This window comes from Acipenser ruthenus, chromosome 17, assembly GCF_902713425.1.
Source record: "Acipenser ruthenus chromosome 17, fAciRut3.2 maternal haplotype, whole genome shotgun sequence".
Classification (NCBI taxonomy): domain Eukaryota; kingdom Metazoa; phylum Chordata; class Actinopteri; order Acipenseriformes; family Acipenseridae; genus Acipenser; species Acipenser ruthenus.
Window position 1 is genome coordinate 18850746 of NC_081205.1, and position 24652 is coordinate 18875397.

At 39.1% G+C, this 24652-nt stretch overlaps 1 protein-coding gene across 2 annotated transcripts in view; it reads right to left on the reverse strand.

Annotated features, from left to right (window-relative positions):
* LOC117423351 (ephrin type-B receptor 1) overlaps positions 1 to 24652 on the reverse strand; it is a 257791-nt gene that overhangs the window by 71073 nt on the left and 162066 nt on the right. For both annotated transcript variants that reach the window (XM_058990042.1, XM_034038975.3), the window contains exon 6: positions 4232 to 4356. In XM_058990042.1, coding sequence (XP_058846025.1) covers positions 4232 to 4356 — 125 coding nt within the window. The remainder of the gene's footprint in view (positions 1 to 4231; positions 4357 to 24652) is intronic.

A 24652-nucleotide genomic window follows, 5' to 3' on the forward strand; every position in this document is an offset into this window, starting at 1 on the left:
TTCATGGACCCCCTTTGAGACAGTGGAATCCAAGCCCTTATGTGACCACTTGGTTGCGACACAATCATCGATCCGCAGATGACAGCCGTACACGGGTGGCAGCTCCAATTTCCAGCGACTCCCCTGACGCTCTGTGGCAGTTCCTATAGTTGACTAAAAACAACCTGTGATTGGTAAGTGCAACTTTTAATTTTCTATAGAGAGGGGAGATTTTACAGAAATTTGTTAAGTAAAATATGTGTTATATTATTATTAAAAAAACCCCGATTAAATCGCGTTAAATGGAAAGTGGGCGTAACTGTTAATACCTCGTTAACTATTTAATTGATTCTCATTGGGACCGCTCCGCTACTTTTTTTTTTACCACTACACCACTGCTTGTAAGGGTATTTAAGGAGGCAGTGTGGTCCAGTGGTTAAAGTCCAGGGCTTGTAACCAGAAGGTCACTGGTTCAAATGCCACCTCTGCCACTGACTGACTCACTGTGTGACCCTGAGCAAGTCACTTAACCTCCTTGTGCTCCATCCTGCGGATGAGATGTTAAATCAATGTCCTATTGTAAGTGACTCTGCATATAATGCACAGTTTACAGCCTACCTCTGAAAAAGTGCTTTGTGATGGTGGTCCACTATGAAAGGCACGATATAAAAATAAATATATTATTATTTATGAGAGTGAAGAAGGGTTTAGGTGGGGTCAGAGTTGCTATTCGCATTCTGGAACAAGAGTGAGAAAAGCGCAAACACATCTGGAGCACAGATACACTCTTCAGGGCGCGTAGGATTCAAAGTAGACATGGTTTAGCTAAAAATAGGAATTCCCACAGATATGCAGAAGATATTCGCATTCTGAAATGGCAAAAGACTAGGAGACACCATGCATAAACTACTCGTCCTGAGAGCAGGAGTAAGGGGCACGTAGGAGAGCTTGAAATTATAGTTGACATGTTAAATACTGTTAGTTGTGTGAGAAATGCTAGTCAAACGGAAACTCTGGACACCTTTACTTGGCCATTCAAAGGCGTGTCTTTGTTCAAGCCATATTTGCATTCCAGAGTCCGCGGAGCAGCAATCCCTACCCACAGCCAGCTGCGAGGCAGAAATTTCTGTATGAGAATGTGCGTATTATGGGCTGCGTATCTCACGCATAGATCCAGGATACGCAGGGTTTACACGTTTTTTTTAGAATAGATCCATAAATGGCGCTGGCTCTTACTTATATAAAAAGACACTGACTTATCTAGTCTTGTATAAATATACTGTACAGTGCTGCCTTGTTATAAGGCAGACCTTTATACCTCGGAATACAATTTAAGGTGGTATGGTTATGGATCCTATTTGACCCACAATGCCATTCCACAAGCACTTGTGTTCTCGTTACTTCGGGCTCCTGACTACAGCATTATAAAGGGGAGCACTGGATCTATGGTAGGAAACTAGGACTGAACAGCAACGTTCTCTTTTGGTGATACTGTTTTATAATGATCAATAAACATCTGGACAGCCTTTCAATTTGAGTTGCCTGTACTTGTAGTTTTTTCTGTATAGCTTTTGCTGTGCGAGTCTCTGTGAAGAACTACAGGCTCCACAATGCATTGTCCTCCAGGCAGGCTCCAGCCAAATAAAGAGCCTAAAGACACTTGTGGAATATTGATTTTAAGATTACCTTACTGTGTATCATGATGCATGATGTTGTCCAGTTATTATCCACAAACACTCCTGGTACCCAGTGATGACAAAGTAAGAACAAAAACACAAAGTGTTGTCTTAAACTTTTAAGAAATTAAAATGCTAAACAAGTGACTGATTCAATTTTGATACAGTGAGCCCCAGGCGTGTAATATGATTCTGGGTTTCGTTTCCACAATCTCTCCCTTAATTGCTTTCTGCGCTCTCATGCGGCATGCATCGCGCTCCGCCTCATAATTATGCCCTGGCAATCCATCCCTCTTTATCATGCAAATCCAATACTGCAGCACACTGAATCAATGGTTAATGAGTAAGGACCAGTAGGACTGAAGATTACCCAGGGATCCACAGTCAGTGTCATAATGGCATGAGGTCACATACACTGTGTCACCTGAATGTAAAACAGGAACTAGGATGACAGCTTAAAGAAACCAGATGGTAAGAAATATACAAGTGGTTTCTTCCCAAGGAAATGTTATGGGACACTAGCTGAAGAGGCATACGGAAGGAGTAAGTACAGTTATGATACCAGATCTTTTTAAATTTTAAAATACAGTATATCTGAATGTGTGATGAATGCAGCTGAGTTCTGGAACTACAAAGCCATTAAATAATGTATGCTAGCTGTGATTATTCTATGAAGTAAAAAAACCCACAAAATATAATTCTAAAACAAATAAGACACAACTTACTAACTGACTAACGGCAAGCCACTAAATGAAATGAGTTGTTTTATTGAACCTTTTCTCCTTTCTGAAGAATTGTGCATATGATGAAGTACAGAGCTTGTGAATCAATCCTTTGTTTTTCAGTGTTGAAGACATTCATTGATATGTGTTTGAGTGGATGAATTGTAATTTCTCATGTTCTAATATAAAACGCAAATATATATACTTTCCTGATAATAATAATACAATTCAGGCCCCAGACAACCTTTCTCAATGCAGGTGTGCATTGTGATTTAGTTGGAAAAAGTAACCTAAAAACCTTCTAAATCCATTTAGAAACAGAACCATTCCATCAAAGGTAGTGAGCCATTTCTGTCCAAATTCCAATACATATTTGACATGTGTCCTATATTTTCTCCTCATTCAAATTTGAAGGCATATCCTTCTGACCATAGCGTGAGACAATTCAAGTTAAGAGGATCAAATTTCGAAAAGCATGGCTTCACATCCAGTATTTCAGACCTTAGTCCCTTTACAGTGGGTAATAATTGTATCCTGAGACATCATGAAAACTTTTCTAAGGGTAAGAATCATAAATTAGGCTCCCAAACATTTTTGTGATATTGTAGTAAAATGCTTTAAGCTTCAAATAATGACCCAAGCGTCAGATATCCACCTGATTGTGTAAAGATAAAATGGTGCTCCCTTCTAAATAGATGCAGGCCTTAAAACAATCTAAAATTGCGTATATATGCTTTTTCTTCTCAATGTTTCATTCCATCTTTCTCTGCCCTCTTCTGTTGATCTGCTTTCACAAGGACGACTGGGTTTCTTAATTACTCGCCCATCCAAGTAAGTGTCTTGTTTTTTATGCAGAAAACAGATTGAAAACAGCCGAGAATAAAATAAACATGTAGATTTTTCTGCATTAGCCAATCAGTAAATAAAAAATGATGTTTTTGCTACCAAGAGATTCCCCAAAGGCGTTTGTTTTATCTGACCAATACAGAATATTAGGATAAAAGGGAACAGCAATGTGCATTTGTAATATCTGAGTTGTTAAAAAAAATGGGGCTAACTTGCTCCATCCATTTTTATTACAAGAGGTACTACAAGAGACCAGCCCTGTTTTTTTATAACTTGGCCCTTTTTGTAGATATCTTTATATGGCTCATCCCTTTATGCTTACTTAAAATGTTTAAGAAGACAAGTAAAGTAATGATCTATGTTTCCCTTAGATCAAAGAATTTAAACCAATAAGCATTGATTCAAAATGTGCTGTTAAGAAGTACCTTAAAACATAACAAATCTAATGCAATTCATTTTCTAAATGGTGTTTCAGATCCAGAGCTAAGTCAAGTAATGGCCTGGTTTTCAAGTAAGATGCAAACCCATGAGAAATGGTGGATCTTGGCACCGCTCCTCCCTTCTTCTCATGATTTCCGGAGTGAGATAGCAGCTCATTAATCACGTTTCTATTTCCAATTTAATAGAACAATACAAATTAGATGCCTTCCAGATGTCTGGATAAAGGCATTTTGTGCACCAAAACAAAAGTGGACTGATTGGGCGAATGTATTTAATTGCTTATATATATATATATATATAACTTTGGAATGCATTTAGCATGTAATTAAACTCTATAAAAACAACTTAGCTCAGACAGAGTCTAGCTGCTGCATAGCTTTATGTGATTGTAGCTTGGATCCATCACTCTTATGACCTTGGGTGCTAAATGTCCCAATGAGTAGGTGTTGTAATTAGGGTGACAGGACTTTTCAATTCAGGATTTTAAGTTTGTTTTTGTTGTTGGATAGTGCTTAAAAATAGGGCCCTACAACTTATGCTCGACTGCTGTATAGTTCCAACCCTTACCTTCTCGTAGTATCGGAGCTCGTAGTCCAAGATGATTCCATTGGGCTGCTCCGGCTGCGGCCATGACAACGTGATGGCCTTCATGGTGGCACTCACTTGGTGCATGATTGGAACCATGGAGGGAGCTGGGAGGAATAAAAAAAAACAGTTTGGATGCGTGTTTGTTTTTTTAGCTAAGATACAATTAGAGGTTAGCCTAAGAACTTACTGACCCTCTTACTGTTACATACATTCATATTTGTTCAACAGTTTGTGCATAAGTATAGGGCTTTTAAAAAACAAAAAGAAAGAAAAACTTGACTAACACTTGTTTGCAGCTTGCCATTAAACCATCTGGCATCATATTACCTGCTTATTGACCAATCAAATGATGCTCTTTGTGACTGACATTATTAGAAGCCAGTCACTGGGTTTCTTTGTCAGTACACACCTGTTTGAACTTTGATTATTATTTGTTTATTTAGTAGACGCCTTTATCCAAGGTGACTTACAGAGACTAGGGTGTGTGAACTATGCATTAGCTGTAGAGTCAGCTCACGTCTCACCCAAAAGACGAAGCACAAGGAGGTTAAGTAACTTGCTCAAGGTCACACAGTGAGTCAGTGGCTAAGCCAGGATTTGAACCGTGGACCTCCTGGTTACAAGCCCTTTTCTTTAACCACTGGACCACACAGCCTCCTTGATCACACACGATGATGTAATTGATCTCAGTTTTAAAATGTTTTTTAAGAATGTGTATTTAAAGTATAAATTACTTAGTGTTTACCTTTTTACTGTGTTATTTTTGTGATTTCTGTAAATAATAAATACAAATAAATCTTGCTTTCATTGCTCTTTTGTGTGGATGCCACATGTTGCACTTTTTTGTATCACCCAAAATACACAGCATTGCTTTTTAACTGTTTAATGTGTAATTGGTTAAATGTCTTGACTTCAACATATTTTTTTTTCTGTAAACCAAACATGTTCCACTATTATTTTAGTAGATAATCCGAAAACTGAAAACCCCCAATTAAATCAGTATGAATGAATTACGCAAAATAATGTACTTTTTATTTTTTTAACTGAAAGACTGCAACAAAAGTACAGTAGTGTGGTGTATAACGGACTAAAACATATCACACATTTAAACCAAATCTTTTGAAGCCAGAAATAAGAAAGTAATTTACGAAGGAGTTCAGCTTTCAGACCTCGAGCACATGGAAATGTGTAAATGGTGACATTTGAAGAATGTTTTCATTAGTTCAGAGGACATTAAAAACAGATGGGAAGGCAGAAGACATCTTTGCAGCTGAAATACTTCTGAATCAGCCTTTTGTTTGCACTGCTTGTGGGATTCGAAGTTGAGCTAGCGAGTGCTCCAGTGTAGCTTAAGTTAGTTTATACTTCATTAAATGAAGGGACACATGTTTTGTACAGGCATCTTGCTGATGAAGCTTTACTATGGCACAGTAAAGAAAATGTTTACCCTATGTGCCATAGGAAGTACAAAACATGGACGCAAGTAGCATAAGGATATAAGTAAAACATTAGAAAAATGAGGGACCTAATATGTTTTCTCCTGTGCGTTAATGCATCTTATGTACTAATGCTCCCTTAATAAAAATGTTTGACATATCACAGCGTGTTCAATAACTTTGTGTAACAAACTTCAATGGGATATTAACATTAGTTATGCTTGTGATGTCTTTGCAGCTATGATGTAGAACCAACCACATAATTAAAATGTTTAGGGATGATTTTTAAAGCTATCACCATTAGCACATCTTTTTCAGAGAGCAAAAAACCACATGAGAAAGTTACCAAAACAGAAATAAACAGTGTTTAATTATGGGGCTTAGACATTGTCTTAAGTTTTTTTTTTTTTTTTTTTTTTTTATTATTTTATTTTATTCATTTTAGAATGATTTTTTTCCCTCAGAAATTACGATTTTGAATAAATAGCTCTAAACAGCTCTAGCCCTAAATATTTTACTTAACACAACCGGGTTTGGTATGCCATCTAAAATAATAGAATCAGTTTTGAGAAATGAATAAGGTTCAGGGAACTACATATTCTATTCCATTTAAGGTAAAAACAAACTGCTAATGGTATAGAACTAGCAAGAAACAACTAGGGCGCATGAAGAATAAAATATACACTGGTTGTTGGTGCCACTGTGGTACTCCCAGTAATTTACAAAGGAAGTGAATTGTGTTAATCAGAGAAGTGTTTGGTTCTGCATCTTAGCAGCACAAAGCATAAGAGCTGCTAAGGTTTGATGTAATACAAATCAATAACAAACAGCCTACGCATCTGCTTCTGGTTTTTATATTGCCGTGATACAAGGCTTCAGTTTCTTTTTATTTATCCTCGCCACCCATGCAGAACATTTCTGATGATAAACGGGATGGAGCCCCTTCGCTAAACAGCAGAGAGTGAAGCTTTGTTTTACTTTGTGGTGTCTGCCACTTTCTTACACGCTCCACCAAACAGGTTCGCACTGCACCATCAATTACTGGAGAGCACTTGGTCCTGCTGTTTTTCTATCATTACCCTTTGTGCTGAGATCTCTGTCTCCTTTTGGATTACATACACATCATAATAAAGTGATCAGTAATATATATTTTTTTAAGCCAATGGGACACAGTGGATAAAGAAGTAAACACCTGTGATATTCACCACACACTTTAATGGGGGCTGTTCCTTCCATGTCTTGTCATTTGTTAAGCAAACGGCACATCTCACATGCACTCTGTAGTATATAAAAGTTGCTTCTCTCTGTTGCAATTTGACAGGTAATAAATGTGATTTTAAGAGACCACATTAAACAGTCCTACTGTATGACAGTGTTATGAAAGTCTGCTATTTCTATTTGTTTTCTGATATGTGCTTTACTAGGCATGCCTACCCCTGTGCTTAGAACAGCAGTTATCAAAACCTTTATAAGCCGAAGACCCCTTTAAAATGACTTGATTATGCTATGACCTCCCTAATATACTAAATGTTACTAATATATTATCAAAATACTAGATGTAGATTTTACAGTATAGAAAAGCAACTGAAAGGTCTGGACTATTTGTTTTACTCTGAGCCCTTAGACACTTTATCCTGTACATCATCAAAATTTTAGAAATGTACACATTTCAGCAAACAAAAAATAAGTGTTTGACCTGACTCTTCATTAATTAGTATACATGTCCATTGAGAATCTTGTTTTACGCTTTGTTGTGGGACTCTTATGAAGAACAGTCCATTTGTCTTTTAAAGAGTACAGTGACATTTTATATAAACAGGAAATAAAGTACATAAATAGATTTGTGTTTGTTCTAGTGTTATATACTGAACATAGCTTTCTATAAAGTTTCTTCGATGTACTTGACTGAGAAAATACTTTATAATAATAAAGCACTGAGGTCATTAGTTTTGATGTGGCTTCAAAGTCAATAGCAGGGGACCTCATTAAGTGAATGTAGGTAACTTATTTTTAAATAGAGGAGGGTAACAAAATATAAAATAATAAAAGCTGATTTTGATAGTTGCACAGAATCATTTCCATACTCAGTTCCAATACTCCATAATAATACCCCAAGCTAATTTACAATCAGATCCTGAATTGGAGAAATAAATAAATCAAAACCTCATGAATACCATACGCGACACATGTAAGACTCCTTTAACCCATAACGACGGCTGGAGTTTTTTCAGATGGTAGAAACTAATGGGAGCCTGTGCTTTGCATACTGACAGCTTTTAAAAACCCATTCATATCCCGTCTTGGTGAAATAGAACTGAGGAGAATTCAATTGAAAAGGGGGCAATCAGGTTATAACTGCATTCTCCAATCCTTTGATTATTTTTCACTTTAAAACAAAAGGTTAGCTTGGGCACATTGGTGTTTTAATGCGCTCTCCTCACACCAACTTTCAAGGGATCTGACAAAAGCCATTCTGGAAATTGTCAATTAAACGTTTTTATCATCAGAAGCCAGCGGTGTTGTCTGGAGAGATGCATGCAAATTAAAGAAGCTACTTGCTCTTGCATATAAAGGTCAGGCTACTGGTACAGAAAACCATAGTAATTGCACCGTATAGTTCTGTGAAGGCCAGGTATATATGGAATACATTATTATTAATATCATTATTGTTTTGAAAATGGTGGTTGGTGAGTTGCTAATAAACAGCAGTGTCTCAAATAAGAGGGAAATTAAACTGGGCCAAGAGGAACAATTCTGTCAGTGAGGGCTAATCATCACAGCCTCGCCTCTGCCTTAATGAAGCAACCACAATCATGGTGATTGTGCAAGGGGTTTATCAGTAAGCACAGTACTGGGGTTACAATGTACAGTTGTGTGTAGAAAACTATAAGCCAGTCCAAATACTGTACACTATGAGAATTACAACACAGATTAGGGTTATATTGTCAAAGTGTTTATTACAGTCTTTAATGAACTCATATTTTTTAAAAGGAGAAAAACATCTGTTTACAAAACAACTAAGTAAATGTAACACATGTTGTTACTATATGTGGCAGAGCAGAAGCCCTGCTGCTGTAAATAGTGTGTGTGTGTGGGAATGTAAGGTTGCCAGGAATCACAGGTAAGGCCATTCCCCAGTTAGGTAATTGATGCTAATTGGGGAGTGGCCATATATATAAAAGAAATGAGAAATCTTTTGTTGTTTGGGGTGAGTGTTTGTGCTTGGATTGTTGGATTGGTGTGCAAATTTTATAGTGAAGGCGAATGCCCAGCTTGTTTTGTTTGACTCTTTGATTTGGTCCTTGTGCCAGTTTATTTTGTTCCTGTGTTTTGTGTTTGTTTTTTGTAAGTAAATGTGCACACCAGTGGTAAACCTGCAGCTTTCTGTCTCTGGGTCTCTTTCCTGCCGATAACAACTTGGGCTGTGACGCTACCCTGTCACACTATATTTCACAGCTCATTTTATAATATCTCATTAAGACATTTTACATAAGGCCATTTACATTAGTTACACATCTTCAGTGTCATATGTATACTCTTGACATATTTGTTTGGGGGAAATGTATTGTGCTATAGGTTTTGATTTCCAAACACATTGTATTGATACAGTAGTATAGTAATTACAATAGTGCAGTGAATAGGTAAACAAGAGTGATTCGCTACCATTTTATATTCACATATTAAACATTAAAACCAAATACCTGGAATATAAAGCTATGTAATTATATTTTTAAAAAGATAATCATACACAAATATGTTAAGTTACCAAACTCTTGTAGTATTGTAAGTGGTTTATATGGTAGAGATAGACCTGTGTTTTCATGCAGTGTGTTAAAACCCCTCACCAATCAGAATGAGAACTTGTATTTAAATCATACATGTTGGGCCCCATTTGCCCAAATGTTGCATAGATTGCACAAGGTGCTGTAAGTGTGTCTCAGTTAATATTTCACATGCTTGGTTCAGAGGTAGGCAGAGGATCGTGGTGATCGTGATGACGAATGCGACGTTCAAGTTTATCTCCAGTGGATTGAGATCTGGGGAGTGTGGTGGCCACGGGAGATGCCTAAAGTATCTGCCATGCTCCTTAAACCATGTGTGTGCATAATCCTGGCTTGGAGTATAGGTGGATTATCATCTTGAAAGTAGCCCACACTTGATGCCAACGTAAACTATGGCCTTCTAGAGTAATCCTGGGACCCTGGGTATACCAGGAGAATATGTTTCCTACCAGTGCAAAGGCACATACAGGTCCAAATAAAGTGGCATATGGACAAAGGTCTCCATATACTCTCAAAAACATGTGCTAAAGAATGCCTTTTCCAAATTCTCTTCACTATACGTGCTTCAAAAATGATGCACATAGTTCTTTTATCCCATCAAACAAGCATTTTCTTTACTAAATACAATGCAATCAATAACACATACACTATGTCATTAATGTAACCATTACTGTAATTGTTTCCACATTATGTGCTGCCAGAAAACAGCAATTAAGCCCTCACTTCATAAAGGCGAATGGGTCTCTACACAGTACTGTAGATAAGGGCACATTGTCTTTCTAATCGCGAGCCTGGTGTTTACAATCATTTTGTTTACCAAGCATTTCTCTGTACAAACCTCTTTTAAAACAAAAACATTAAAAAAATTGCTGGGTTGTTAATTACTATTTTGTTACTATGTTAATTACATTTTGAAGCATGTGTATCAACATAATTAACAAGCATATTCAATTTAATTATAGGACTGACTGCAGGTGCAAACCACACTGCATTTACAGTGCAACTTTGAAAGCAGAATCTCACTGCACTGTAGCACTGCAGCTATAGTGTTTCACACATCTTCTTTCCAGTACGCTACGTTTGGGGTATGAAGGTTAACATGCATTAAAAAGCCAGGAACATTTTCTCGCATATTTGAAAGCCAACACATGCGTCACAAAGATGGTAAGTACAATCTTAGCAGTACCAAACAATGTTCTCTGCTGCTTTTACACAATTACGGTTTGAGAGCTTTATTTGTGTTTCATTGTGCTGACACTGCTCCCACACCTTGCTATTAAAAATGCCAAGACCAAGTCACACATTACAACATACAGATATCTAAAAATGTAGTACTGAAGAGAGAGTTTAGTTGAGAGGGTTGTTAATTATGTCATGCCTAGGGACACCTATAAGAAAATGCCTTCTTAGCAACTTTTTCTGGACACCCTGGTACACTTAATGAAAACATTATTTCAGTTGGTAATTTACAAAGAAACAGCTCAAAGCTGCAAGACTGTTAGGGATTCAGAGGAATTTTCCAGTGTAAAGCAAAAATCTCCTGCCAAAAAGGGTTTTGCACCTATACTTGTTCTGCTAAATTGAGTCTCCTAGTAAAATAGCATTTTGCACATTTTCACAAAAGGTTATGGGGGTGCCTCGACCCCCTTTTACTCAATGTTAATCCATGAATTGAATAGTATTTTTTTTCCATAAATCTGCACACACTGAAATTGCTGTGTCTCTAAGTCACATGATTATTATAATGTGGTTATCTCTTAATTCCAGCCTCCAATAAATCATACTGGGCAAGCAGAATACAGTTCCTCCTCTAAAGCGGTTGATTCAAGAATTCTCCTGTTACAACAAAATATGGCTTTGATTAAATTTTAGATAAGCATAGCACATTTCTCAGGGTAACATGTACTAAATTCCTGCATTAATGCTTTAAGGGATTGGAAATGCATTGGAACTGTAGCACACAGCCCATTCATAGCCCGGAGGCCTGAGGTCTCAGTTGGCAGACACCGAGGATGCTTGAGGAAGCGGGTTGGTTTGCTGCTATCTACACTATCTTTAGACTTTTCTCCAAACCACAGTGATTCAAACCAAATAGTAGGGAGACACTCAAGTTGCTGTAAGAGCCAAGTCTAGGGTTCTTGTTTTGTGGTCACTGCATCCAACTTGATTGGAAACATACAACAATTGAAGTTAGTAACAGACGTCCTTGCCACGGCTGTAAATCATAGCAACCAGTACAATGAAAAAGTAGATATCCATGCTCAGTATGGGTGCAAATGTAAGTGTGACGTACATGCGTATGTAAAGCTATACCTATATTCCTCAATTCTGAACCTCACTAGATTTTGCTAAAGAATGACCTATCCATGTTTTATTGAATAAGCAGCTCCTCTCTAGAAATTCTGTTTATTTAATGCCATTGTACAAAAGGCATCAGCTTTGAAACATTACTCAGGTGCCCTGGGTTTATTAACATACAGAACATGAATATTGTAATATAGGAAGCCATTGTTTCAGCAAAAGAAAGCAGCTTTCATAGCAGCAATAATACAACCTGCTGGTGTTTCACACTGACTACACTTTTACTTTAAAAAACCTAACAAAAAACTCTATGCCAGTTCCTACACAAATAAGATGATTGCAAACCTAGCTATTTCTATCTTACTATTCTTTTATTGTTATTATTATTATTATTATTATTATTATTATTATTATTATTATTATTTCTCAATTTATTTTGTATTACCTCAGGGGAGTTCAAGTCACTTGGTTTCTCCAAATCTACCAATCCTGAGGAAAACCATTTCCCACATAACCACGCTAGCGGGTCAGGCTCCAACAGAGTGCCTGGTCTTTTCTATCAGTTGACTCGAATGAGGCTAAAAAATCAGCACTGGTTCATCTTCTATAACAGGCATACATACATAGGTAAATACAGACACAAAGGCACCGCCTTATACCCCCCTATTTTTTATTACCTCGATTACCCCTCATGCTTGCTACAGTGTGATGAGGAGAACCACTTTCTTCCAGTTTTGCCTCCCTAATCCACAGGGCCGCCAGGGCAAATGCAACACTCCCTCTGGAGACCCCAGCATAGACTGGCAACTTCATACAGCCAGGATGCAACTTGCGCATGTCTCATCGCGCGCACCACACCACCCTGATTTTACCAGGTGATATATCCCCTGATCCCCATATGCTAACACTGAATAACTTGTGCTGAAGTATTACATCTTTTTTTTTTTTAAATCACATTTGGATAAGCTGTTCTTTAGATGTACCTCTCCTCTGAATCCCTGCCACCCAGGCATCCCCAGCAGGGGTAATAAAATGTCTCCTATTTAACTTTTATTTCAGATTAAGGTTAGATGGCCATAGTTTTGGTTGGAGGTGCTTATTATTGAACATGTATAAAAAATGGCCCCTGCTGAAAACTGTAAACCTGCCACGTTCCATTTGCACAGAAGTTATGACAACTTTTCTAACAACTGAAAGCTTTTAATCAGCCTAATTGATTCTCTTCCCAGAAATGTCAGTGGCAATTACAGAGGAGTCTAGGCTAGCACTCAGTACCGCTGGGCCTCTCTGATAATAAACAGGTACATTAGCACTAGTGTGTGGTACACTTTTTCTTCCATCCCTGGCCTGCGAGGAGAACAGCAAATTAATTCAGGATTCCAACAGCTCTACAGTAGCTCTCTGTGCCCACCCTCCACTATAAAACACATGCAAAGATGGATCACCAACGCCCTTCAAAGTGACACCACATACATATTATTGATGCAATGCTTGTCAGGGCTTGAGATGGAAACCTGCTTTCAAATGAAAACTAGAAAGTCTCAAAGCTTCACATAAAGAAAGTAGTAGGTTTAATTCTGATAAAAAAAGCTGGAACCTGTATTTAACATTTTGTTATACAAAGTGAAAGCAATTCAGAACTATTGTGGGTCACAGTAGGTGACATTGTACGTCTTTCTTCTGCTTTACAAAACCTGTTTGGAATTAGTGAACTATAAGGGATTGTAGTGGTCATGGAAGATGCCTGAAGTCTCTGTCATGTCATGAAAGTTGGGTGGGTGTGATCAGCAACAATGCTTAAGTAAACTATGGCAGATTCTTAGTGCTGCAGGAATCACATCACACGATCAAACTAATTTGCATCGCTAGTACAGGGCAATGTCAAATTCAAGCTGCTAGACAGGTCTTAGTAAAGAGGCCTGGCAGTATATGTGCTGTTCTGCAGAATGGAAATCTTCAGTAATTGGCTAAAGAAGCACCTGCCAATGGAGCATTCCTACAGCCCTTCATCAAATGTGTCAGATCTGCCATCATGACTAAAACCGACTTAGAACAGAAGATGCAGCTGTTTGACTCTTTATTACTGAAACATGTCACGGATTACGCACAGTGAGAGACATTTACACAAAAGTATGAGCTACATATGCAATTTTCACTTGTGTGTAGTTTCCTGCTTAATCGCAAGCATTTAAAAAATAATAATAATAAACGAGAACACCCTGCATATCCATCAATATTTGTATGCATTTTAACATCTTCTAAACTGTGACAGGTCTGTGAGGTTGATCGGATTTCAGAACGCTTATTTGCAACTTTTCCAGGACAAGGATGTCAGCATTCTGTTAATGAAAGCCTAGCTGGAGATCACCATAATGAAATTCTATTTACTATATCCAGTGCAATGGGTTTTAAAGCTTGAAGTATTCTTGCTAATTTGGGTAGTCCCTTCTGGTTAACCACGTTTTCCATCATATGATCTGGGTCAGACCACTGAAATATGCACCCATGCTAATAAACTTCCAACAGAAATTAGTGCCAGCGCCACATTACAAATCAATGAAGGGCTTGCATGGAAACAACTCGGCTCTTTCCCATTAATCTACACATGCAAACCACTGAAGCAATCACCACCTAGTCATCACGTTAAAGGGAAGTTTTATAGAGTCCCATTATTCTCATATCACAGGTCTCTTGAAACACCAGCGGCTAGTATTAATAACACAAATGTATTTATTTATAGTAATTGTAGCTAACCAAATAGTTCCATACATCTTACATATTTTGCATTTCCATTAGCTACATAATCCAGTAGTTAAAGAAAAGGGCTTGTAACCAGGAGGTCCCCGGTTCAAATCCCATCTCAGCCACTGACTCATTGTGTGACCCTGAGCAAGTCACTTAACCTCCTTGTGCTCCGTCTTTCGGGTGAAACGTAATTGTAAGTGACTCTGCAGGTGATGCATAGTTCACACACCGTAGTCTCTGTAAGTCCCCTTGGATAAAGGCATCTGCTAAATAAACAAATAATAATATTAATAATAAATCTGTTTGTGCAGTTTTGAAAGAAGGTGCAGTTTTGAAAGAAACACATGCTATATTTGTCCATAAAGCCAGGAATTTCTATCAAAAGTGAACATATTACCTCTGTTTTGGCTTCTTTACACTGGCTCCCTGTGCAGTATAGAATTGATTTTAAGATTTTGCTGTTAACTTACAAGGCCCTGAATGGATTAGTACCTAGTTGTTTGCAGGAGTTACTGACCCTGTATCTTCCAAACCGCACTCTGAGATCACAGGATGCGGGGCTGCTGGTTATTCCTAGGGTCAACAAGAGCAACACGGGAGGCAGGGCTTTTTCTTGTAGAGCTCCTAAATTATGGAATGTTCTGCCTTTGTTTGTCAGGGAAGCTGGGACCATTACAGTTTTCAAGTCAAGACTAAAAATGCACTTTATGGCTTTCTTACCTTAGTGGATTTTAATGTAACTTTAAAATTGCTGCTTTTGTATTATTATGTGTATACTGTTATTTAAATGGTCTGACTGGCAGTTGTATGTGTGACATGCTATACAAATGTATTGTGGTTTGTTCTTTTTTTTCTGCTATGTACTGTACAGTGCTTTGCGATACTTTTGTATAAAAAGCACTTTATAAATGCAATAAATAAATAAATAAATAAATAAATAAATAAATAAATAAATAAATAGGAAAAATGTATTTCCATTTTACAACATGATATCTGCTCAGGGAAGCTTCAATGTTCCCTGCCTGTGTCACAGAAATATGTTATAATTACACTCCCTGGGTCATTTCACCTCAGCAGTGTCTTCTGGGTCATATAGCATGTCAGTCAGTAGGGGAAATAGCTAGCTGGTTTCTGACAGGAACCATTGGAGGCGTGGGGTGAATTTCAACAATATCTGAAAGCATTTATATTAGAGGTTTCCTTAACCTTTAAAATAAAAAAAATAACATGTGTTTCTTTCAGAACTTCACATGTGAGACCTATGGAACACATGGAAAGGCACGGCAATATGGAATTATTTTGTAAGAATGTCAATGTCAAATCCAAGAGGACAGACAGGTCCTAATAAAGTTACAATTACTTTAATGAAAAAGCAGTCTTGATTCTATGTTTTACTGACTCCTTATTTTTGTTTTTATAATCTTCTCATTGCAGTTCTCAAATCAGCTAGATCAGTGTCTAAAGAAGTAAGAGCCATCAAGTGATCTGCCTTTGTTGTTGCTATCAATATACTGCTGTGCATTAGATGCCTCTGGCGCTTACTAATATAAAGGCTTTGGCTGATCTAACCTACATTTAATGTGTCTATCACAGGGAACTGTAACTGAAGAGCAGCTCCTGAAGTCATAGCCAAAACATAAAAAACTATGAAGAAAATACAATTTGAAGTTTCCTGAATACTCCATACATCCCCAGATTCTTTCAAGAATGTTCTAACCATGATTCATCACAACAGGATGAGCAGCTCTCAAGACTTCCTGTTTTGTAAGTGTGCCATATGTACTTAAGATAGATTGACAGGCACCTCAGATCCAGAAACTCTCAATAAGCGGCTATCAAGATACATGCACTGTAAAAACCAAAAGAGGCTCTAAACATTTAAGTTGTCAAATTGTATGTTTCCTGCAGCGGACATTCAGTTGTATGACAGATAATTGTGATTGCTATTACCTGGGTCTTAATAAAAGGGACAGGAGATTGTATTCAGTACCCTCCCTTATATACGGGATATTTTAATTTGATAGCATTAAGAGGAAGGGCTGTACCATTTAATATGTCTTATTAAAAGTTAATTGTTTTCTAGTTTGACAGTTTGGTTCCCATATCTGAAGCAAATCTTTAGCTGGATTTTATGCATCATGTCTAAATTCACAAACTGCAGTTAACTGGTGTAGAAAAGCCTGCTAGGCCAAAAAGAAAGGGTATTATCCCTTAAGCCGAAGTGATATCAAACAGGTTTAACTGCACTGTAGATACATACCCGGAAGAGCATTTTAAATCCAAATTGAATTTTCAGTTTGTTGTTTTTTGGTTTTCTTTTCATTTCCACAATTCCTCAAATGTTCCAAGAATGTTGTCCATTTTAATTACTGAATATAGCCACATGTTTCTAGTTTTATTGTTTTTTTCTGACCCAGAAAAAAGGATAGGGTGTGGGTAAGGCTTCAATAAAAAGGGCAAAGGATGCCATAATGCCTATGTGGCAAGAGATGGGGTTTTCATACTGGAGTCCCACTGGCGTGCCAGGTTCACTGGCTTGGCAACACGACAGCACAACAGTCCACATGAATGGAGCCATGACACACCCAGATTCCACTGAGTCCACTGATTAGCCCATATATTTCTCATTTGGGAAGACTTTTAAAGTAGTAATAACCAATTTTTTTATTTTTTATTTTTTTTATTAGCACTAGCATTATTACTGGCGTCTATTCTCTTATATTGAGCATCTTTTGTCCTAACCCTGACCCTCTCCTCCATTCTAATTCTCCTTGACCTCTCATCTGCCTTTGACACTGTCGATCATGCTACTCTCCTCTCCTCTCTCTTGCCTGGTTTCCCTTTCATCTGTCGAACAGTTCCTCCCAGGTTTCCTGGCGTGGCTGTCTTCCATGCCCACTCCTTCTCTTTGTGAAATTAGCCCAAACGCCGCGATTTTTACAATATTCTTAAGAAATTAAAATAAATTATTTCGTAATTATTATTTGTATTTCATACAACAAAAATCACATTAATGAAACTGTACAGCTCTGCTGTGTGCCTGCGTGTACTAGTCGCCATGCACACAGTGCTGTGCAGTGATCATGTCATGTGACTATATGCAATCTAGGCAGGAAATTAAAATACACACTGTAAACAAGAAAATGGATGTCTCTAAAAAGGGAAAAAATGTGTCTGCAGCAGATCACATACAGCAGTATCCAGCAGGAGTTTTACACAGCGATGGAGGTAAGCTCTTCTGTACGCCCTGCAACGTTACTGTAGATCACTGCTGAGAATCGGCTGTTGACAGGCATTTAGATTCAAGTGTTCACCGAAAGCGAAAGGCGGAAATCCAGAGCAGTACTGCGATTGCTTTACTTGCAAAGAAACAAAAAACGGTGACTTCCATGTTCCAAAAGTCCACTGAACGCCGTGAAGCACGAAACACATTCAGTTTTGACCTGACAGAGGCGTTTGTTTGTGCAAATATCCCTCTTGAAAAATTGGACAACCAAAAGTTAAGTAAATTATTCAGACTAAGTCTAAGTGCAGCAAATGGTGGAGTGATTCCTTCATCAGCCCAGCTGAGACGTGAATACTTACCTAAAGTTGCCGAGTATCGCAAGCAGGAGATTATGGAATTGGTAAAACAGTCTGGTTGCTTGTCAGTGGTCACTGACGAGTCGACTGATGCCCAAGATCAGTATGGGTTACACATTGTATTTGTTTTGCAAGACCTAAATGGTGAACATGCATCTGACGTACTAGAACTGAAAGTTGTCCTTGCAGATACACTTTACCTACAGGCTGTTAATTACAACATTGTTTCACAAGCTATTGTAAAGTATTGTAAAGCTTAAATAACTTTGACGTTGATTTTGATTATGTCAGTGCATTTATCTCTATATTTCATGTTTAAAAAAATAATAATAACACTATGTAACATAATTTTTGTTCCTGGGTAGTAAGTGTTATTTCCTAATTGCTTATGCCTCAAAAGTATAGAAAATGGCTATTATTCCCCACAAACTTTGCTTTTGTGACCAGGACAGGACCAGGATATTTTGAAATTTACCTATTTCCAATGAGAAAACGGGCGAATTTGTGTCTTTTCGTTCACATAAAGTCAGAAAAAAACAACATATGAATCCAAATTAACATGTATTTATACTAAAGTAATACAAAAATGACTACAAAAGATTTAGAAGTGAGTAGTTTTTCGAGATTTACGATTATACTGTAAATCACTTTCACGAATCAGCCCCCAAATGTAGTCTCCCATCATGTTCTCGTTATACTGTCCTTGGTAGCGGCGTTCAAAGTCCAGTATATCCTGGTGGAAGCGCTCGCCTTGCTCCTCCGAGTATGCTCCCATGTTCACCTTGAATTTATCAAGATGAGCATCAAGGATATGGACTTTGAGGGACATCCTACAGCCCATTGTGCCGTAGTTCTTCACCAGAGTCTCAACCAGCTCCACATAGTTTTCAGCCTTGTGATTGCCCAGGAAGCCCCGAACCACTGCGACAAAGCTGTTCCAAGCCGCTTTCTCCTTACTAGTGAGCTTCTTGGGGAATTCATTGCACTCCAGGATCTTCTTTATCAGTGGTCCGACGAAGACACCGGCTTTGACCTTTGCCTCAGACAGCTTAGGGAAGAAGTCTTGAAGGTACTTGAAGGCTGCCGACTCCTTATCTAGAGCTCTGACAAATTGTTTCATAAGGCCCAATTTGATGTGCAGTGGTGGCATCAGCACCTTCCAGGGGTCCACCAGTGGCTCCCACTTGACGTTGTTCCTCCCCACAGAGAACTCGGTCCGCTGTGGCCAGTCCCGCCTGTGGTAGTGCGCCTTGGTGTCCCTGCTGTCCCAAAGGCAAAGATAGCAGGGAAACTTGGTAAAACCGCCTTGGAGACCCATCAGGAATGACACCATTTTGAAGTCTCCTAAGATCTCCCAGCCGTACTCATCATACCTCAAGGCGTCCAGCAAGGTCTTGATGCTGTTGTAATCCTCTTTGAGGTGCACCGAGTGAGCCAGGGGAAGAGACGGGTACTTGTTACCATTATGGAGCAGCACGGCTTTGAGGCTCCTGGATGAGCTGTCAATGAAGAGGCGCCACTCATTCTGGTTACAGGCAATTCCGATTGCCTCGAACAGACTGGTCACATTGTGGCAGAAGCAGAGCCCATCTTGACGGGTGAAGAAGCTGGAAAAAGGTTGGTGACGCTTCCTCTGATCTGCGACTTGCACACTTTCATCCAACAAGTTCCACTGCTTGAGCCTAGACGTCAAAAGCTCGGCATTGGACTTGGTGAGACCAAGATCTCTAATCAAGTCGTTGAGGTCTTTTTGGTTGGGGTAGTATGGGTTTCTCTCCTCAGCTCCACCTCTGAAATTGTCATCTGGATCTACAACGTCTTCCTCGCTCTCTGACTTGCTGCTCTCTTCTAAAGACGGCTGCTCTCTCTCCGGAGGAGTGGGTACGGGGAGCTCATGGCAGTGTGGCACCGGGGCGATGGATGAAGGAAGGTCTGGATACGTGATAGCAGGTGCATTCTTGCCAGTCCGACGTTTGGAAGGGTCCACCATGCAGAAGTAGCAGTTGCTTGAGTGGTCAGTGGGTTCCCGCCAAATTCTTGGGAAAGCGAACTTCATGGCTCTCTTTTCCCCTCTGTACCATCCTACAAAAATACATTTATTTCACCCATGACTAATGTGTAAGAGATTCTCGCAACATTTTTCATATATGATATATTTTTTCAATAACATTGAAAATTGTAAAACATTTTAAAATTAAAAACTTTTACAATTTTAAAAATGTTAACAAATTTTATAACATAAAATTCCGAGCAACAATTGTCCATCTTACCTTCCAGAGTTTTTTTGCAGTGCTCGCAGGTGAAATGAGGTGCCCAGGGTTTGTCTTGATCCCCGACAGGCATGCCGAAATATGCCTTGTAGGCCTCACACATCTTAGCAGATGCTTCCACGGAGTACTTTTTCGCTCTTGTCTTGATAAATTGGCCGCAGCCATAGCAAAATGCGTCTGCCGGATGCTTGCAGCCTCTTGGTGCCATCTCAGAAAAATGCAGATATGTATCCACTTAGGCAGCTGGAACTAAACTGAACTGGTGGGCTTAAGGCCCCTGTATTTATACTACTATTTATATTACTGGAAAGTTCTAGAAAGTTCTAGAAGTTACTCCAAGTTTACTCAGCACTGAATCTATCTGGAATGTTCTGGAAAATAGGTAAATTTCAAAATATTACTGTCCTGGGCACAAAAGCAAAGTTTGTGGGGAATAATAGGCATTTTCTATACTTTTGAGGCATAAGCAATTAGGAAATAACACTTACTACCCAGGAACAAAAAAAAAAAAAAGAATTGTTACACGGTGTAATCTGTACACATAATTTATAAAATAGTTCTGTGCATATTCCACGAAATACAATACTCTACCCACGACACTGCCATGAATTTTAAAGAAAATTTCTGCGATTTTCACAGGTCCTTACTCATATTGATTTCTAGAAGTATTTGCACTTATTGTAAACTATACTGTATTTAAATATTGTTTTTGCACTGTAACCTTGTATTGCCCTGTAAAACCTGTAAGTTGCCTTGGATAAAGGCGTCTGCCAAATAAACTAATAATAATAATAATAATAATAATAATAATAATAATAATAATAATAATAATAATAATAATAATAAACACTTTAGCTGTGGAAAGTGCTAGATAGAAAGGACAGTCTCTGTTTGCCCTTTGCAGTCTCTCAAACTGACTAACAGATGACTTGTATTGTTTTCCAATGTCAGTTTTCTTTTCAGACTTCTATCACGCCACTTTCTTCCTTTTTAAAGGAGGCACTGCACACCTGACCTGTAGGCAGCCAGCTGGACCAGCTTAAACCCCTCATTTCCATCTTAAGATCAAAGCCACTAGCCAAATAAGCCCCTACAATAGAGACAATGACAGCAGTCGGCTGAAGAAAGCTTAATGGGGGCAATTACTCTGTAACAATGAAGAGGGCTTTTGCAGAACGAATTAAAAGCGTCTACCTAATTGCTGTCTGAACTGTTAGCAATGGAGATGCTCTCCCTTTCACTGCTGTCAGTCACGTCCTGCACTTTTCCTGTCAAAGGAAATTGTTTCAACAACTGATGATCAATGTGGATCAGGAATTATGTGCTTGATTTTTTATTGTAAACTAGGCAGCCCGATTGAAACTGGTCAGGCTTTTGTTAAGGATGTTGAAATTGATTGTTACCTAACTAACTGTAGAAACCAAGGACTTATTTTCTGGGCTCTGCATGGAATCTGGTAGAGAGAGGTGTACAATGGCTCTAAATATACTTCTTTAACTCAGTCTTGGAAAATTCAAGAGCTTAATGTTTCAATATTTTATAGACATGGTAGCTGTTGTAAGAATCAACTGCATGAGTATTCTGAAAGAGATTCACATTTCATTGTACTAGCCTCTTGTATTTTTATGATATTTGCAGTTATTCGGAGTGGCTCTCATTGCAATTATTTTAGATTTTGTTATTTTTTTTATAAGTTTGTGTTAAGGTGCTTCGACAAAAAGTTCAGGAGCTGCTCTTAAGTTCAATTGTCTATATATATATCGAGGACAGGACATAACTGAGAAACCTGCACCTTTACACAGATTATATCAAAAACAGAATAAATATTAGAGTAATTGCATAAAACATAAGGCTACTGTAAAATGATGACTTTTTTTTTTTTAAAGCTGCTTAAGAATACATCGTTCAAACATCTAAAATTATAAAGGAAAATGCTATTTCTATGAAAGACAAGGACTTCATTTCTGGTTAGGCTTCAAGGTCCATAAGAGGCTTTATTGATCATTCAGGGTTTTTAACAAATAAAATAAAATCTGTAATATCCTCATGAGTTCCAATAGCTGCTGCAATGGGTTCTGAAGTAAATTCAAATCAAACTAAGGGGAAAGTTGACTTAGCCTATTTGTTAATACTGTTGATGTACAACCAGTCAGCCACTATATACGGTATTGATCTATTTTTAAAAAAGGGTCACCCAAGCCGAATCTCTGAAGAGTGTAAAGTAGATATTTCCACTCCACTTGATTGAAAGGTACGGTGATGTTGAATGTCCATGGAGAGACAAAGTCTCATCCGAGCCTCACTGGAATCAATGTAAACCCCTAAAAGTAATTGTAGCTAACAAAACAATTCCATACATCTTTGTTATGTACATCCATTAGCTACACATGTCTCAAATGTGCAGTTTTGAAAGAAGCACCTTATAAGAAACATTTTCATTTAAAAACATGATATCTGCTACCTCACAGGGTTAAAGAAAGTTCTCAGTTTCTATGCCATATTCTCAGGATGCATGTTACACTTCCGGGGTCATTGTCATTTCAGGTCATCAGTTTCTTCTGGGTCAAGTTACTGGCTGAAAGCATGTCAGTCAATAGGGGGAGCAGCTGGTTATGGAACAAACGATAGGTTGCGGATGCAACCCCGGTTCCCTGAAAGAGAAAATAACCATCAACATGAGATATTGCCGTCAGGCAGCACCGGTAGGCTGAGCTTTTATAGCAAAGCTGCCGATAGGCCCCCACGCCAGCTGCAGTGTAAGCCCGCCCCCCTGGGAGCTTACTTAACTGCGCGCGTGGGGATGCACTTCCTCTTTTGCTCTTCAGGCCGTGAAGGCTACCGGAGCGACCTCGCAGCTTGATGGTTATTTTCTCTTTCAGGGAACCGGGGTTGCATCCGCAACCTATCGTTCCCTTTCAAGTCGAAAATAACCATCAACATGGGATACAGTGTACCCTAGCTGTCGCGAGGGAGGATTCTCGGCAGTAGGACAGACTTACGTCATAACGCAACTGCGTAGGCAGTACATCTAGGCATATGCGGAGCTGCGCCTCAGCGTCTATGCTCGTAATGACACCTGTCTTAAAGGTGGAACAGTCAACACCATGCTATCTACCACTCTATACGTCCGCATCCTGAGGCGTCATAGAGTGTAAAACAGATGCTCCAAACAGTGGAGCAGAGGAATCCAGTACATTTAACCTGTAAAACCTCATGAAAGTATGCAGCGTAGCCCAACTGGCTGCCGCGCAAATATCAGACACCGGCACCCCTCGAAAGAGGGCCCAGGATGTCGCCATACCCCTAGTAGAATGCGCCTTCAACTGCCCTGGTGGCAGAAGGCCTGCAGATTCATACGCTAATTTAATAGCATCCACTATCCAGTGGGAAAGGCGCTGTTTAGACAGCGGCTGACCCAAAGATCTAGAACCATGGCATATGAACAACTGTTCTGTCTGCCTCACAGTCCTTGTACGGTCAATATAACACCTCAATGCCCTCACGGGGCAGAGCATGTGTAACCGCTCTTCCTCTGGGGAAGAAAAAGGAGGAGGATGGAACGCCATCAACTCGACTGACTGGTTCATGTGGAACGGGGATATAACCTTTGGTAAAAAGGCCGGATTAGGGCGCATGGAGACCTTAGAACCGTCTCCTGCAAAACGAGTACAAGAAGGATGCACTGAAAGTGCATGTAACTCGCTCACGCGTTTTGCTGATACCACAGCCAGCAAAAATGCAGTCTTAATAGATATGAGCTTCATATCCACGCTGTGGAGAGGCTCAAATGGTGCCTTGGTAAGGGCTTCTAGCACCACATCAAGGCTCCAAGACGGTAAACTGGTCGTTCTTGGAGGCCGCAAGCGTCTTGCGCCTTTCAGAAACTGAGATGCCAAAAAATGGCAACCAGGTGATAAACCGTCAATGCGTACATGACAAGCCGAAATGGCGGCTAAATACACTTTAAGTGTAGAAGGAGATTTCCCTTCATCCAGCAGTTTCTGCAGAAACTGCAATATTACTGCCATAGGACAGGAGACTGGGTCGTGGCTCTCAGCCAGACACCAACTCTGAAACAACTGCCACTTATACGCATACTGCGACCTAGTAGAGGGCGCTCTCGCACTCTGGATGGTCGATATAACTGCAGTCGAAAGCCCTAAGGCTGACAGGCGCTCCCGCTCAGGGGCCAAGCCCATAACTGCATGAGTTTGGGGTTCGGATGCCAAAGCTCTCCTTGAGCTTGGGACAACAGGTCCGCCCGCAGAGGGAGCTCCCTCGGGC